Genomic DNA, 17,564 nt, shown 5'->3' with positions numbered 1-17,564 from the left:
TAGGGCAATTTCAAAACAAGGATTAAAACCTGTTTTCGCAGCACCTTAGGCTATAGGCTGTTTATCAGTCACATGCTTGTTTCACCAACTACATTTCAGTGACACCCCTCCAACCGATGGATCAGATTGGCACCTCTGGGGCTTCAGACAGTAACGTTCCCTCTGCCAGGCGCTGTGCAAACGTCACGCACAAATGAGTGCTGAGCACACCGGGATCCTCACAAAATGTACACTGTTCTGCACAAATAACGGCCCTCAGTGAAGAGGGCTGTTCAGCGGCCGGCGCACGTGTCCTCTCTGTTTTCCTCTCTGTTCTGCTGGAATAAGGTGGGCCTGACAGCTGGCAAATGCTGCACATAGAGGGGAAGCAGTTCTTACATGGCTCACACTCAACAGTGATACCATTCAAGGTTGAAAAGCACCCTTCAGGTGAGGTAATTACCCGGGAGGCCCTGCAGTGGGGCCAATACAGACCCCGGCTTTGAGGTGCTATTAAAGCAGCTGGCGCTGCACTGGCCGCTAGGGACAAAATCCTTGAGAACGAGCGTCAGACGGGAACAGCGTCGGGTCCATCACCCTGGTCAGTCGCTAGGGAGAGGCATCACTCAGAGGTGTCAACACACGAGACGCGTGGGGGGGGGGGGGGGGGTGCAATGCCCTACCTGGAGTGTTGTTAAAGGAGTGCGAGCGTGAGATATGGCGTCCGGGTGAGGTAACGTCTGGATCGAAGACGGAGTCCCCAGCCGAAGCCGACACCAAGCCTCGGCTCACGTGGCTGGGGCTGGACATGTTGAAGTCTGCTGGGACATGCAGACACAGCCCTGGCATCAGTATCGGCACCAGGACGGGGGCACCGGCACGAGGATCACAGCGGCGCTGGGGCAGCAGTCCCCCGGCAGCATGTTTGGATAACCTACAGCGGCTCCCACTCCCGATCTCGGTGTACCGGCTCGGTAAACATGCTGTGCCTTAAAATGCAAATGTAACAAACCACAGACAGAAGCTGCCAGCACCAGTCTGTAAGAGACGCAGTCAAGCTGGCTGGACCAACTGCGGCTCAGACAGAAGGCTTTGTCTTGGTTTTAATGCGCTAACAAGAGTCCTACCAGGCAAGGATGAGGACGAGCTCGTTCGAGCCAGGCCGTGCGCGTGCAAATCCGGCTGGAAGAAAAACAAAGATGGAAATCAGAGATGACTCCCGATTTAATGCATGTGATGACAAACTCTATTATTAACGCAATTTTTATAACTTCTAACAACTATTCAATTTGAGTTCCTTTTTTAGATTTCAGATTCTTTACTCTTGACAGAGCATGATGTTCCCAATGAAGAGACGATGAGGCATATCAGGCATTGCTGGTGCATGTCATTGTTTCACAAAACACAAATAAAATGATAAACAGATCCCCAGGGATCACATCATCTGTATTGTACTCGAGTGGCCAAAATTGTGGAAATACCTAGTGTTTTTGCCATTTAAAAATTACTACACGAATTTTGGCGGTAGTGTTTCTGAACAAAGAATGTTACAAATATCATGCATAGGATGATTACATAAGTAACTGGAGCAACAGCTGAATAAAGTTCTGTAATCTCTAAAAATTAGAAGTGCTTCCACAATTTTGGCCACTAGTGTAACAGTGAATACGTATATCCAACTATGTTATTCATATGATTGCTTAATCTTCTCACAAAGACCCAGAACTGGACGGAGATGTCTGATCTGGAGGTTTAACTGTACTTGAAACCAAATTCAGCAGCTTCAAGGTTTCTATGATGGTGAATCAACCAGCAGTGATAACACCAAACATGTCCTGATGTCATTCAAAAACACTGTTTAAAAAGATATGCGCTTCATAGATCTGGACCATCTTCATCACCTACTTGCCTCTCTCTCACTCCTACCCACAATGCACTCAAGAATACGGCTAGCCGTCCAGGCACCCGGGAGGCCAGGGGGGTCTCCAGGATGTGCTGGAGAGCCTGGTTTCAATCAGGTCCTGGGAGGGTGCCAGGAAAGAGATGTCCCCTATGGCCAGGAGTGACTGGGAAGCGCTTCTGGAGTCAGGATATGGCTTTTACCGTCCTGCATGAAACCACTCATTGTTCTGCACTCTGGTACTCATCAACAGCTCAGCCCTCTACCAAAAAGCAAAGGAAAACTGTGATCTCTGTAATACAGATGACAGACATGGCAGCGTGGTGGAAACGATTCCTGAGCCTTACTGGCCAGTCAGATGGTCCAGGCAGACTGTGGGCAATGAACAAGAAGTTAAGAAAAGAGGAAACTGCTATGCTAAACGGATACCGGAAAAATCTATTCCACAGTCACTTTTCCTAACCTCTTCCATTCACTTTCAGCAGCTATCCCCTCTCAAGTGTTGCTATAATACTTAATTTTTCTTAACCTTAAACTTGTATGTGAATATAAACTCCAAATATGACCAAAGTAATCTACTGTGGAAAAAAATGGACTCTTCAAATGAATGTCCTTCTAGCCTGAAAGCACGGGGTTTAGATAAACATGGTTTATACCTTTACATGATTAACATCTAACTTGAAGCTGGCATTGTGTTACGCCATGTGACAGAGAGCTTGTGTAATCTTTTCAAGAGCTGAAGGCAATGTGTGCCGTAGGAAATAGAATAAGGAGACACCCATTACCTCACTGCCGCTCAGGAAGGCACACATGGCTCAACTTATCTATCCAATTAAACTGGAGGAAGACAAATCCTCCCTGAAATAATGAAGTACAGGCCAGCGGCAAATAATTACATAAACAATATGGACGTGTTCTCTAGCCAAGTGTTTTATGTAGTGATAGAAAGGGCTTGTGCCATGTTCTGTCAAAATGTGAGAGTTGAGCAAAGGGCTGAGCTGTATCACACATCCCCGAATGCACCAAGATACCCTAAAGGGAGGATCCATGTATGGATGGTTTGGCACTGACCTGTGACGCAAATAGGGAGCTGGCCCCGCCAAGATATGGCAGCCGAGGCCCCCCTGTGGCCTCTGCGGGCCCCACGGGCTCCTTGGCCATCAACGACTCCGCCCGCTTGATGATGTCACGCATGCGGTGGATGAAGCCCTCCTTCTCTGAGGGGAGGATGAACTCTTTGAGTACCTGGAGACAGCATGGAGACGAGTCACGTTATACAAAGCCTGGTGCTCGCACCACCCGTGGGCATCTGGCCGCGGAAGCTGGCATGTGTGCGGAGCGAGTCCCGGCTGGGCACTGCGCCCATGTGCCGTGAGTGGCTAGGTGTGGTTAATGGCTCCTGTCAGCATGTTTTAATTCAGTTCATATCCCTGGCTAATAAAGACAGCCGCTTACGAGGCCTCGTGCCACTCTGCCAAGGAGCCTCAGGATAAACAACGGCTCACTGTGACACGCGGCGGGTCAGCGGGAGCCGCTCTGGCCCAATCACACGTCGAGGAGGGAAGGTGGGGCGCGGCGTCGCCAAGGCTGCGCCTCCCGTGTGCCGCTGCCGCTCTCAGATCACATGCCGCGCAGCGCCGAGGGAGTCGCACGCTTACCGCACGTAAAAATGCCCGGATTAAATAGTATTTATGATCCCTGATTCCTCTTCCATCTACAGTGAAGGATTAGCTAGTTGCTACAACAAGACAAGGACAAAATGCTTACACTGAACTGTGTATGTGACATTAGGATTATGTGCCATTTCTAGGTTAATCAGTGCATACCCCCCCTCCCCATCAGTATGAGGAAATGTTAGACTTTATAAATTATAAGCAGTGTATGTAATGTACATATATACACATTAATAGCGTTACGTATTAGCACTTATGCTCTCTACTATCCTTGGCAGCTAAAATGCGATCCTGAGTCATTTTGGTGGGGGTAGTGGCACCTGCAGAAGATGTTGACTGGGGTGGCCATTGGGGCCAGATAGGTCTATGTTGGTGGCCAGGGGTGGGTTTGTGGTTTGTGGGGCTCCATAGTTGAAAGGGCGGCAAGAGAGAATTAAACAAATATAATGTTAATAATCTGCTAAGCAGCATGTGGGGTAAAACCTGTCACCCTTGGCCTCCCCTTAGCTCCGCCCCTGGGTGGGAGGTGGGGGCGTGTCTCACCATGACCGCTGCGATGTCTTCTGGATTGTCCCCGTCCAGGTCAAACTTAAAGGTCACCATCTTGTTGTTGTGCGTCTGAAGCTGACACTCCACCACTCTGTCCACCTTGTCGGAGAGCTGCGGGCGCAGACAGCACTGTTTGCAGTCAGTGTGTAAACGAAGTAGAACAGTTTACAGGAGGCTGTCTGCTTGTTTCCAGCAGCCGTCCTGAATGGGAGAGATGTTGTTTGTACAATTCTAGCTGGCGTGTTCCTAGCACAGTGACCCAAATTTATTTTGAGCCGGTGCCTGGAACGCAATGCATCATTTCATTTCCATACGTCTGTGTTTTACTGCATCAAGAGTTACTGTAGCAACCAGTCATGAAGCGCCAAGGACAAAAAGCAACACAACCGTGTAGGAGACATCACTATAGACCAGGAGGAGGTGAGTTACTAACATGGAGTAGGTGACTGACAAACATTGAGTAGGCGGGTCACTAACAAGGAGTCGGTGCGTTACTAATACAGAGGTGGTGCGTTACTAATACAGAGGTGGTGAGTTACTAATACAGAGGTGGTACGTTACTAATACAGAGGTGGTGCGTTATTAATACAGAGGTGGTGCGTTGCTAATACAGAGGTGGTGAGTTGCTAATACAAAGGTGGTGTGTTACTAATACAGAGGTGGTGTGTTACTAATACAGAGGTGGTGCGTCACTAATACAGAGGTGGTGAGTTACTAATACAGAGGTGGTACGTTACTAATACAGAGGTGGTGCGTTATTAATACAGAGGTGGTGCGTTGCTAATACAGAGGTGGTGAGTTGCTAATACAAAGGTGGTGTGTTACTAATACAGAGGTGGTGTGTTACTAATACAGAGGTGGTGCGTTACTAATACAGAGGTGGTGAGTTACTAATACAGAGGTGGTACGTTACTAATACAGAGGTGGTGCGTTACTAATACAGAGGTGGTGAGTTACTAATACAGAGGTGGTGAGTTACTAATACAGTGGTGGTGCGTTACTAATACAGAGGTGGTGCGTTACTAATACAGAGGTGGTGCGTTGCTAATACAGAGGTGGTGCGTTGCTAACAAGGAGGAGGTGATTATATACATATCCGGAGTAGGCGATGTGCGAATACAAGTTGCAAAATGCAAGCAATACAAATGATCAGTGAGAACCAGAGCGAGACGCTCTTCCTGTCAGCAGCACGGACATGGCGAGCTCGTACCCCAGTAATGCGCAGGCGGGAGCGCGCCCTCCTCCGGAAGAGCTTCGCAGAGCTGCGCTTGACGGGGGACTTGGCGCTCTTCTCAGACAGGCCCTCGTACCCATCGCTCAGGCCGGATGTTACGTCGGAGGCGTAGCTACAGAGAGTTATAATGGCTATGATTAGCCCAACCGGTACACCTTCACCCACCCACCAGTCCCCGGCGCTGCTAAGGGCTCACACTGCACCACCCGTGACCACACCTTCTGTCTGAACACTTCCTATGCCCCCAGTGCAGAAATTAGCACATTTCTCATAACTGTTTCATTACAGCCATTACTTTATGTCTGATATTATGCTGTACGGTCTGTTTCCATGTGATAAGTCAATAAAATGAACGAAACTTAAAATAGTCCATCCATCCATTTTCTATACCCGCTTGGCCTATGCGGTGTCACGGGGGTCTGCAGCCTATCCTGGAAGGACTGATTTGAGGCTAAATCATCAGGCAAACAAAATAAATTAAAATGTTACTTTGGAGAAAACCCAGGAAGAGCCCTTGAGCGGAGCATTTAAACCGAATGCCCTGATAAAAGCTTCAGATAATCAATTAAATTTAAAAGTAACATAATACTCCATTGGTGTTCCATGCCATCATACTTGCTTTTGTTTCAGCATTTACTGTAAACTGCATGTGATATTCATGAAGGAATTTTATGTATTCGTGCATCTATCCGTCTGTTAACCCCTTATCCTGGTCAGGGCAGCAAAAAGCACCTGGAGCCAATCCCAGCATGCACAGGGCACAAGCACGCCAGTCCATTGCAGGCTTATCATTTTATAGATTTTAAAAATATTTATACGTATTTTAAAATAAAATATTTAAAAATGGTATTCAGGTTTTTTTGTGTGTCAGCAGGAGTCACCGCCTCTTAGAATAAAATCAAGTGACAACCAGCACAGGAATTTTTAGGAAGTTTTATTTTAGAGGAACTGTAAGCGGACTGGTCCTTAACTGGGGGATTTTACTGGCATCCCTGTCACTTGATTACAGCAGTGATCGCTACTGCAGTTTAGCCATTTGCTGAGGGCTACATCAGCTAAATATCTGGCGTCATTTTTAAATCATATTGATTTATTGATTTGAATTTCCTTCTGCAGAATCTATATTATGGCATATGACATCTAACATCCTAAGATATAAATAAATCTATAAATCTTTTATTTATAATCTAACTTTAGTTATTCTTTACAAGCTATGAAACACTTGGACGGGGTATTGTTAGGCCATCAGTTATCAGTAAGTACATACGATCAGCTTGTGTAAGGAACACAAACTATTAAAATGCAAACGTACCTCAAAGTACCACAAATCATGTTCTGTTATCCACCATTAAAACACACATCATAAACTAGTCCGCTGTCCCTTCATATCACAGTCAGTTCTTCTCCTTCCTCTCTCGAGTTTGAAAACCCCCAGCGCCATGCTAGTTGTGTACAGGGCTCCTTTTCTGTTTTGCATGCCCGCCTGTCATTGCTCTTGAATAGCTGTGGCCTGCATTGTACTCTCCCACCAGCTCATGTCCCAGGGCCCCTTTGGTATTTGCATGGGCCCTGCTTGAGAGAAAGCAACCTGATTACTGGATCTTAAGCTCCACTCTCCCCAGGGAAAATCTGGTTGATGAAATTCCATTAAGCATTAAGAGGGATTCCAAATAAAGGAATGGGAATCATCTTCCCTAATTTAATGATTTGAGCTGTATTAGACGGAAAGACAGAAATCTCGTTTCGGAGTGGTGGGACAGATGCTTGCCCCCAAGCAGAGCATTTATATAATTCCTTAGGAATTAAACCTATAAGGTCAACTGACATAATTAAGCGTAAACATATACTGTAATACAATGTTGCAGACACCACACAAAGGTGGATAATTGGGCTGGATATTGACACTGTAGTGCTGTGTTGCACGGAAATAATTAAATGCAGAATGATCACCTGTCAACAGGAGAGGAGAAGCCGCTGGCAGGACCGGACTGGCCACTGTTAGGGGACACGGCGATGCTCTGCAAAGCGCAGGACACCAATGAAACAATGAATCACCTCAGCACAGAACTGTCAGCCATACTGATCACAGTTTTGGGAACTTCTAAATGTGTTTGCCAGTAACTTTCATTTCTTTCCATTGGCATGAAACCAAAAAGCCAACCCTTTATTGGCCATTTGCACAGGCACATTAGAATGCTTCTCTTATCCCATCTAGCTCGTCTTTGAGACACACACACAGTTGAGCGCAAAGCTTGGGGTCCGAGTGCAGGGTCAGATCGCTTCTCTGCTACCCCTGGAGCACTATGGTCTTTACTCAAGGGCCCCATAAAAATGTCACTTTTGTTTAATCATTTATAGTGAAGAGGACCAACAACCTTCTGTTCACAAGCACAGAGGCTTAACCCACTGAAGCACTCACATTGCTATGTTAGCATAAACTCACATGAAGACCAACTAGACACAGACTGATAGTTCAATGCATATAGCTATTTAATGTAATTCTAAGATGGGCTGTTGGATGTTCTCTTAGGTTGGCCTCATACATCAGCGACTCACCGAGGGGAATCTGAGAGCTGGCATCGGATTATGGCCGGGAATCTCGATGGCGGCCGTTGCCGCGGGCGATGACGGCGTGCTGACCACTGGGGTTACACCGTCCGGAGTTTCCTGCAGGCCGGATGAGCTTAAGTACCCATCCGTCTCGCAGTCAGCTGCCATGACAACGCGGCAAGAGACACTGCCATTAGCACACAGTAGTGGGTGTGGGAGACAGCAGGCAGCCAGGGCTTTGGTGTGGATTAGCATCAGCCCGGAAAAACCACAGCAAAACGGCCAGAGTAAGTGTGCAGAAGGAAAGAGAAACACTATCAAATATATTACACAACAAGAACTCGGAGCAAAGAGTTTGGGGGCAACGGATAAAGTTACAGGCCTTCAGCCCCTTGGCACTGCATGGTTTTATTTTATTCCTCCTCAGATACAGATAGACCAGGAGTGGCCAATCTTATCCGTAAAGGGCCGGTGTCTATGCGGGATTTTGGGGTAACCTGTATGTCAGCTGTTCAAACCCAGGTGTGAGGACTCTTCAGCCAATCAGTCCTTTAATTAGTAATCTAATTAGGGAGTTGCGGCGAAAACTTGCACACACAGCGGCCCTGACATTGGCTAGCCCTGAGTTAGATGCAAAAGCCTGGGACACTGCCATGAATGAATAATTCAGTTCATCTCTGCTACCTCCATTCAGCAGAAATGCTCCATCAAACGAGTAAATAGGCCCCTTTGTACAGCATCATTAGTTAGTATATGATCTTTCATTAGAGCAGTGATTCCTAATCCGGTCCTCTAGGACCCACAGCCAGTCCAGGTTTTTGCTTCCTTTGGGCTCCCTGCCAGTCAGTCCACATTATGCTCCCACTCAGCCCCTGGGAGGGAGCAAAAACGTGGACTGTCTATCGGTCCCCAGGACCGGATTGGGAATCGCTGCATTAAAGCAGTATCATGTCCCCAGGATATTGTTGAACCACAAAAGGTTGCTCTGGACAGTGTGTCTCACGGTGCATGTGGGGGCTCACAGGTGGCAGAAGAGCAGCTGGTATGTCGGATGTGGTAGTGCTGGTGCTGGTCCGCCTCTGGTTCATCGGGCTCAGCCGTGAAGCTGGCGTTGATGCCAGAGTCCACCGAGCCATTCACTGGGGAAGGGGCGGGGCATGGAGAGGTGGTGGTAGGCGGAGTCTGAGCCACAGAGCTCTGTGCGGCCTGCTGGTTCAACACCGGGGAGGGTGGCCCCTGGTCGATCTCCTCCTCTTCAACTTCCTCCTGCTTTTTCTTCCTCAGCTCCTCCGTCTGCCGCCGGTACTTCTCACGCTGGCGCTTGATGGCCGTCACCCGGTCACGGATGGCTTTGGCCACAGGCTTGTAATCGGCCTCGCACACGAAACCCAGCACCACCTGGAAGGGCACGTGCAGTGTCAGATAAGGCGCGCTGCACGCATCAGCACACGCATGCGCTGGGTCGCCCGTGCACGGTAGTCATGGCAAAGCCGTGCAAGCAGTGCCACACTTTCACGGGACCTTCCTGTTTTTTGTGATTAGCATTCCATGGAGAGAACATGCCTTCTCAGACATCCATCCATCCATTTTCCAAACCACTTTTCCTACTGGGTCGCGGGGGGTCCGGAGCCTATCCCGGAAGCAATGGGCACGAGGCAGGGAATAACCCAGGATGGGGGGCCAGCCCATCGCAGGGCACACTCACACACCAGTCACTCACACATGCACTCTTACGGGCAATTTAGTCACTCCAATTAGCCTCGGCATGTTTTTGGACTGTGGGGGGAAAGCGGAGTACCCGGAGGAAACCCCATGGGGAGAACATGCAAACTCCACACACCTGTGACCCAGGCGGAGACTCGAACCCGGGCCTTCTCAGATATGACAGGGTTAATTCATGAAGAATTATTTAAATGATAATGTGCAGATAATAACATACTGTTCCCATATCGCACTTAATAAACATCTGAGTCCACAGTCATGTCAGAGTAAAGATGACCCAACCTAACAGAAGTGTGGCTTTCTGTGAGAGCTATCAACAAGACGGAGGTGTGGCTTTCTGCGAGGGCTATCAACAAAACAGAGGTGTGGCTTTCTGTGAGGGCTATCAACAAAACGGAGGTGTGGCTTTCTGTAAGGGCTATCAACAAAACAGAGGTGTGGCTTTCTGTGAGGGCTATCAACAACGTTCCTCACACTATTCATTTACTTCTCAGAATAACTATGAGATGGACAGATAACAGCTTTCAGTGTGTCTGTCTGCCTACATACAGATCCATTCTCACTTTCAGGTCACAAATAAAAACAGCCAGGTATTAAATATGTTCTTCTTAAGGAAAAAAAGGGGAAGTATAAAGAGAATCATTGTGGAATTCTCATTAAAAGTGGCCTTGAATTAAACTGAAGGGCATGAATACTGTTCTGTAATTAGTCTCGGTGCCATTATATAAACGAAGAGGCTGATCTTCGCTTCCTAAGCTCTCGAATTCCCCTCTCCCAGCTGCACACAGAAGGCATAACCTTGACCCCAGGTCACAGTGAAACTACAACCATAGTCATACAGGCAAATTATACTTAAATGCTGTTCTTTCCCACCGTAGTTTTATATTAACAATTTAATTTGTCAATATAATGTATCTGTTATTGTTCTTACATTATAATGTTTTCTTTTGCATTATCTGAGTATTGTTTTTAACAGTAAATGACACCATAATAAATCTAGCTAAAAGACCATTGTTTCCCAAAAGCTGGCTTCTTAACTCCCATAAACATGACAGCGAATGATTTAGCGATGTGTGCAGTGAGCTACCCGCGCAGCAAAACGCCCAGCTCAGTAAACGCTGCAAAGCTCTAGGGACCGTATTACTTCAGTCTTTTCATTTATTTTAATGCAATGTCCTCTGCGGTCAATTTGGCAACCATGAATGTGCTCCAACCTCATTGTAACTCACAAAAATAGTTCTCATCCAACAAAAAGTGTGGCACTATAACCACATTTTGTCTGTTGCTAGTTTTTTTTTTTATTTTATTTTCAACAGTAGTGTAACCACAGTAACGGCTGTAAACCTTCTCCTGACTTTGGACACGTTAAAAATAAAATGGCTCTCAGTGGGGTAAACACTCCCGCACGCGTAGGAAATTTCACAATGTTGACATCTGTCTGCTGGCTCCCTTTCATTTCTCGAATCTTTTTCTTTCCCAAAGGCCGTGTTTGAAATGTCCACATCTTCACTCACTCACTCACTCACTCACTCACTCACTATATAGTGTTCGCTACATAGAACACTCACTGATGAGGGCAGACAGCGGTTGATACATTTCGGACACCAGGCAGATGCTGAGTTGATACATAATTATGTGACAGATATTTACCTCTGTCACATAAAAAAAACAGAACATCCCTTCTATAGTTTAACCATAAGGTTGAAAATGAACTTTTTTCTTTATAGCATATTTTCTGTTAATGGTAGTACTTGTGCATCACTGTAATTAAAAAAAGATTAAATGCCAGAACATGGACACCAACGTTGCTATTTTTGTACACACTGAAATTGACAGGTCCTCACAACATTGAAATAAAAATAAAACAGAACTTTACAACACAAATCTGTGCCCACTTAACTTTTTTTATAACAAGTTTGACTGCACTGTATCCACCTACGCAAGCATGACGGGGACTGCAGCTGTAACTATGGTATTTTAAGCTAATCTTCAATATTCTGTATAAATTGTGTATTACTGTCATCACCATTCAAATGCTTTAAAATAACTTTTTGTTTTCAGCAGCAGTAGCCCTGGCCCTGTTATTACAGCTAAGGTGCACGTATCTCATAAGCCAGCGTATTAACCACACTTAACAGTTACAATTCAGCCTGAGCAAAGTTTCTATAACATGCTTCTGGCACTCACATGACAGGCCGCAATGCATGATGGGTACAGATGTTGGGTACAGCTTCTGCGCACTACATTTTGGTGTGCCTCATGCTGATTTGTACACTATTTAGTGGATGAAATTTACAGTTGAGAATTTAAGCAACACTAAAAAATGGCCAAATCATTATATAAATTGGGCAAAAGTACATTTCGAAACACAGCCAGAGAACACTGGATGTGTTCGAAACTGTGGTAATTTAATAACAAACAAACAAACTGGTTAAAATGGCAGGCTATAACAATAAGGGCCCATGGTAGTTCACACTGGGACCAAAAGCCATTATGTTGAGAGGGTGATACCTACCATTTCTTGGGCCACCTCCTCCGGCACGTCCTTGTAGAGCTCGAAAAGGAACTCGATGGCATTGTTGTCCTTGTACTTGCCGTGCAGCTTCTTACTGTCATCCATACGCAGCCATAACTTGAGACCTGACTTAACCATGTCGTCCTCCTCGGCCAGCTCTACATGGACACCATTGTCCTCCTGGAAGAAGGTGTGCTCCAGAAGGTCCTGGATGGTGTACCTGTGCGACAAACACAGAGAAGGCCACTGAAAATCTTATATAAGTGTCCATTATGGAAGCACGCCTGAAAACACCAGGTTAATGTAATTATGCTCTTACTCTACACTTGTCAAATGACAACATACCCACATATAAGACTGAGCATTTTGCTGACACATCGTTTGAGGTGTAAGTTAAGGTTTTTAACACAGGAATGCAGTTGATTATTCAGAGCCACTACATCATTTCTCAAACAAAGTGAATTTTTAAATTAATTACAGCATTTTCTATCGACTCAATCATCTGACAGTTATCTAGGACAAGGCTAGTGACTATGCCTTGAATAATAAGGCTGCATTAATATCAGCACTAAACGATAATGTGGTCTTGTTTCCTCTCCAAACAAAGAGTGGGACACCACAGCAAACCTAATTTCCCCATAACCGCACACATGACAAGCATTTATCAGAGGGCCATAGCCACAGAGTACTATATGTGCGCATATAGGTCATATTATTTATAATATAGTACGCATAGTAAATATATACGCATAGCATACACAGTAAATACTGCCTAATCTTAGCAGGAAATAACTGTAAACTGGTAAACCCATTGTTCAATGCCTACTTATTTATAACAGGAACATTATGTTTTCCAGTGCACAAATAAAACATGGTGTAGTTACTTAATCACCAGTTAGACAGTCGAATGTGTTTCACAGTTACCTTTCATCTTTGTTCATGCGAATGCATCCCTCAATAATTTCTTTGAGCTCAGGGACTTGTACTTTGAAGAAGCTGTCTGGCTTAATTCCCTGCAAACAAGAAAAAGGAGACAAAGAAAAGTGTAAATTACAGACATAAAATGGTGAAAAACATGAGGGGAAAAAAAAACAGATGACAGAAGATGTCATTTTAATGAGCGGCAGAAGCGAGGACTTGCGTCTGTAAACTTCCGCTGAGGAACTGCGCTCAGGCAATGTTGTGCTTGGTGCGTAACACCACTGTCTCAGGCCTCCGGCCTTGTGGTTCTGATTTGCACCCTCCACCCTGTGTGTGGAGTTTGCATGTTTTCCTCTTGTGATGTAGGTTTGGATGAGAAGCTAGTTAGCTGCCTTCACACTGTCCAGACAATCACACTTTATAAATTCCTGCACAAAACACCTTGTCAGGGAAAGCCTTACAGGGCAGAAAGGAAGGCAAAGACTTGTCCTGGTTTTGTCTTTAGGCTGCCTTTCAATAACTATACTGTCTTGCGTGAATTATTTTGCTGTACAGCAACTCATCTTTCCCTACATTTGGTTAAGGTTAGGTAGCAGTTAGGGTAGGCAGTGATGCATGGTTGACATTTTTATTATTAACATTAATTATGCCTGTTATAAATACCAAATATCTCAGCTGGAAAAAAGTGGTTATGGAAATGGATGGATGGATTATATTAGCGGTATTATTTAACTTTAATATTAGGAAATCTTGCAAAGAACATGACAGAGAACATAAGTTGCTTCTCCCTGTGGCTGTATGTGTTACACTAACAAAGGAAGGGTAGCGATGCCAAGGGATGCATGACAAACAAGCGCAGTCCCAGGACCTGGGTTACTATTTAGAGATAATGGGTGTGGGGAGGGTGGATTGTGGGACCAGGATAAACCAGGTAAGTCAAGAAAAACAAAAGCTCAAAATATTACACGCAAAATGTGATCAGGATTTGTTTCATGCATGAGAAAATCAACAACAGAAAAACCAAATGCAGTAAATGGGGAGCGCAGGATTACAGAAAATAACATCTGACTGCTAGCAAGAGAAACGATCTGGTGTGGAAACTGGCGCAGAAGAACGTGACGTAACTCCTGTGGAACATTCACGTGAAGTACAAAGGAGCCATTTACTTACAAAATGCGGTAAAAATAAGAAATAAAGGAACAAGTAGGAATATACAGGTCTTGTTATAACACGTGCTGGCATATTTATGTTTTAAACGTGTCTGCATAATGCGACCAAGAGAAAAGCACACACTTTTGTTCACACTTTTCTTAAGGCTTATAATAATAGCTCAAATAAATGTAAAATGCGCACGTCAACATTAGCATGACGCTGGTCAAGCACTTCCCCTGTTTCTCAGAAGGCACATTTAAGGCTGAGGAAATTGGCTTCCACCGGACTGGCAGGATAAGCCGTAAGTTTACCTGATTCCATAGCTCTCGCTGAAAACGTGACGGTGAAAAGGTACAGAGAGCCAACAACAATGAACTGAAAAAAGAAAAAGCCATAAAGCTCAGCTTCTCAGGCCAGATTCAGATGAAGCTCTTACCAGCCTCTTAGGAAGCCAAACTAGATTGAACAGGTCAAGAAGGGAGGCAGCTATACTGTCCCAAAGGCCTTTTGCACAGCGGTGAGCAAACTTAAAACAGCCTACTGATTAAGTGCTGAAGGGAACACCAAGGCTGATTGGCTGTCATAGCTAAGCCAAAGTCTGTCAGCGGAGACATATACTGGCACCTCACCATAAAGCAGCAGCACAAAATCTCCACCAGTATTGCCAGATATGTCTATGTTACGCCGAAAATAATTTCAGTACAGCAGCACTGGTACTAATTTTAGGACTTTTTCATAACACCAGATCACGTGAATGCAAATCCAGCACCCAGAGTAAAGCATTCGTTTGCAACTCTCCGGAATTCAGTCAGTCAGATAAACAATTCACATAATTCTGTGGATGAAAAATTACACTTGATCACAAACATGTAACGTGTTTCCTCCTCTCTTAATTCCTGGATCCTGTTGCACTGTTTGAGATCTCATAATTGCATTAATGCACAGTAAAGGAATTAAGTAATGAACAATTCCTTTTCTGCCAAAAATCTAGGTGATTACATTTTCCAGGAAACAAACAGAAGGCCAGCAGGTCGGCTAGCAAAGGCGTCTTTGTGGAACTCGGCCTGTCAGACAGGCGACAGTCCACAATTTGACGTTCAGACACTGTATCTGCTAATCGTGGCCAGCAGTTCTACAGTGAGTGAACACAGCCATCACTGTTCTGCCACAGGGCAGGAAGGATTGAGTCCACCAGAGTACAAATGACCTGCCCTCAGTCCAGGCTGCATTAAAGTTGGCTCTCCTACAGAGTGCCATGTGACCAGCAGTGTGCAAAGAAAAAAAAAATCAAGCTAGGATACTGGCAAATAGCCTGCCTCTGAAGAATCCATAGGACAAGAAGGCACAATGTGAAATCAAATCTAACGCAGAACTGGTTCTGAAAACTTAACTGGGATGAAATTCCCCCATAAAAAACAACCTAAAACCTCGTGCGATGAGACTGGTTGTTAAGCAAACTGCACAGAGAATTTGTACTTCTGTGCAACACATTATGTACAAATGTCTCACTTGAAAACTGACCTGGGGTTAAGTTCAATAAAAGAACAAAAAAGGTCTTAAAACTAGCATAATCCTGTTTACTTTCATGACTGAACAATAGACTGAATCATATTACATATTGTAGCATACATAATCCAAGTAAGCGCGATACATATTTTGTTTCGAGCGGCTAACGTCAAAAACAACATGCAATTCCGATGCACTAACGCATGCTACACACCCACGTGTCCCAGTTTCATTTCAAGGTGCCCTGTGCTGATAAGAGAGGCCCAGAATTATGTTCTCTTCAGCGTTACTAATTGCTAATTATAGCATGTTGATCACAGACACACAAACTTCGCTTTTCAGCCAGGGCAGCGAGATGGTGCCAGCACAGGCCTGAGTGGTGATGGTGGAATGCTTTAGTTTCGCCACGCATTCAGCTCTCAATAGACGAACAACTGAAGCTTGAGGCTTCTTCATTCATAACTCCCCTACACAACGCTTGGGGCCCACAATGAGTTGGGCCGCATGCCATTGGCATTATGCTCTCAACACCTGAGAAGCAGGACCACATTGCGCTGTGATGACAGTCCTTGGCAGGAAGTACCGCACTGTTGTTCAAACGCACGCTTTCACATGACTGCACTTCTCAGATCATTGGCCGGCACCAAAAACTGCACGCTGCCCTGGCAACAATGCAGCTTCTGAAATATGCCTCAGCGATGTTAAGGGATACGCAAAGTCTGAGCTCTTAACCTCTACGAGGAATGCAGAGACAGCTTTATAATAAATAAAGCTTCTTCAGGGCAAGCTCACAGCGGCTTCTTGCGAAGTTTTAGTGGGTAAAATGTCTCGAGAACACAGCTGTGTTGCTGTCCTTTGTTGCCCGTGGTGACGGGGCTCAGCAGTCATGCAAAGGACAAACGTGCCAGTGCTCACAAAAACAGATTATCTGCCGCAAGAGTCAAACTCCTCTCCTTTGGAAACACAGATAACAGGACAGGAAGAGCCATCCCCTCACGTTCAGAAAACCAGGTCGGCTTATCCGCTGACCCACAACCGTCCAGCGCCCTGAAGGCACTTTGACCGGCAAGCTAATCACGTTTTTAAGATTGAGGGAGGAAAGTTAACTTCTGTTGCAGTCGTGTCATTACCTCCCCCCCAGGGATTCACATAGACAGTAGTTAAAATAAGCAGGACCTCAAAAATGCAGTGGGTCTAAGGCTTGTGGCCGTACACTCATTTACTTGAGAATATACTAGCCTTGAGAGTATACTATCCTTGGGAACATACTAACCTTGAGAGCATTCTAGCCTTGAGGGTATACTAGTAGAAGAGTATACTCTCTAGCCTGATGACTCTGTACCTTCCATTAATATTCTTATGCTGTAATAGTCTTAGTAGGTTCTTGCTCTGTTAGAAGTTATTCTGTATCTCCTGCTTCATCGTCATGTCGTAGCCATTTTACGGAAGGAAAGGACAAGCAGCAAAGGACGTAAGGGCGTAGTAACACCAGGAGTCGCGTATCACGGCTGGTAAACAAAACACTCATAAGTCATTACGACAGGCCTGCCCCAAAGATGCCGATAAAGCGGCCAAAATCAGGACATGATGGCAAACAGCAAAACACTCGAACTGCAGTAAAACTCACAGTGAGCCAGCTAACACAGTGATGGTGCACTCAGGCTCATCTGAATTACCCATCTGGCTTGTGACCAGCAACGATGACAGAAATCCACAAGAAGATCTGTTAGACCCTGGTTTATTAATCAGAGCAGTCTTATGGTCCTTTATATCATTGCGGTGGACTGTAATATCATGTCTATTATCTGCATTGGTTAAATTGCCCGTAATTAGGCTCCCATTTTCTGTCTGCTGAAAGCGGGA

The 17,564-nt window shown here is 45.3% G+C and overlaps 1 protein-coding gene across 5 annotated transcripts in view; it reads right to left on the bottom strand.

Annotated features, from left to right (window-relative positions):
* wnk4a (WNK lysine deficient protein kinase 4a) overlaps positions 1-17,564 on the bottom strand; it is a 50,675-nt gene that overhangs the window by 7,012 nt on the left and 26,099 nt on the right. For 4 of the 5 annotated variants that reach the window (XM_049015382.1, XM_049015386.1, XM_049015384.1 and 1 more), the window contains exons 5-14: positions 13,047-13,135; positions 12,123-12,342; positions 8,908-9,283; positions 7,892-8,046; positions 7,286-7,353; positions 5,312-5,447; positions 4,096-4,212; positions 2,951-3,124; positions 1,107-1,161; positions 663-800 (exon numbers count right to left, since the gene is read on the bottom strand). In XM_049015382.1, the coding sequence (XP_048871339.1) occupies positions 663-800; positions 1,107-1,161; positions 2,951-3,124; positions 4,096-4,212; positions 5,312-5,447; positions 7,286-7,353; positions 7,892-8,046; positions 8,908-9,283; positions 12,123-12,342; positions 13,047-13,135 (1,528 nt within the window). The remainder of the gene's footprint in view (positions 1-662; positions 801-1,106; positions 1,162-2,950; positions 3,125-4,095; positions 4,213-5,311; positions 5,448-7,285; positions 7,354-7,891; positions 8,047-8,907; positions 9,284-12,122; positions 12,343-13,046; positions 13,136-17,564) is intronic. The other variant, XM_049015383.1, reaches the window with a different exon arrangement.

The sequence above is a fragment of the Brienomyrus brachyistius genome, chromosome 5 (assembly GCF_023856365.1).
Source record: "Brienomyrus brachyistius isolate T26 chromosome 5, BBRACH_0.4, whole genome shotgun sequence".
Lineage (NCBI taxonomy): Eukaryota > Metazoa > Chordata > Actinopteri > Osteoglossiformes > Mormyridae > Brienomyrus > Brienomyrus brachyistius.
This window is presented reverse-complemented; position numbering and strand designations above follow the sequence as displayed.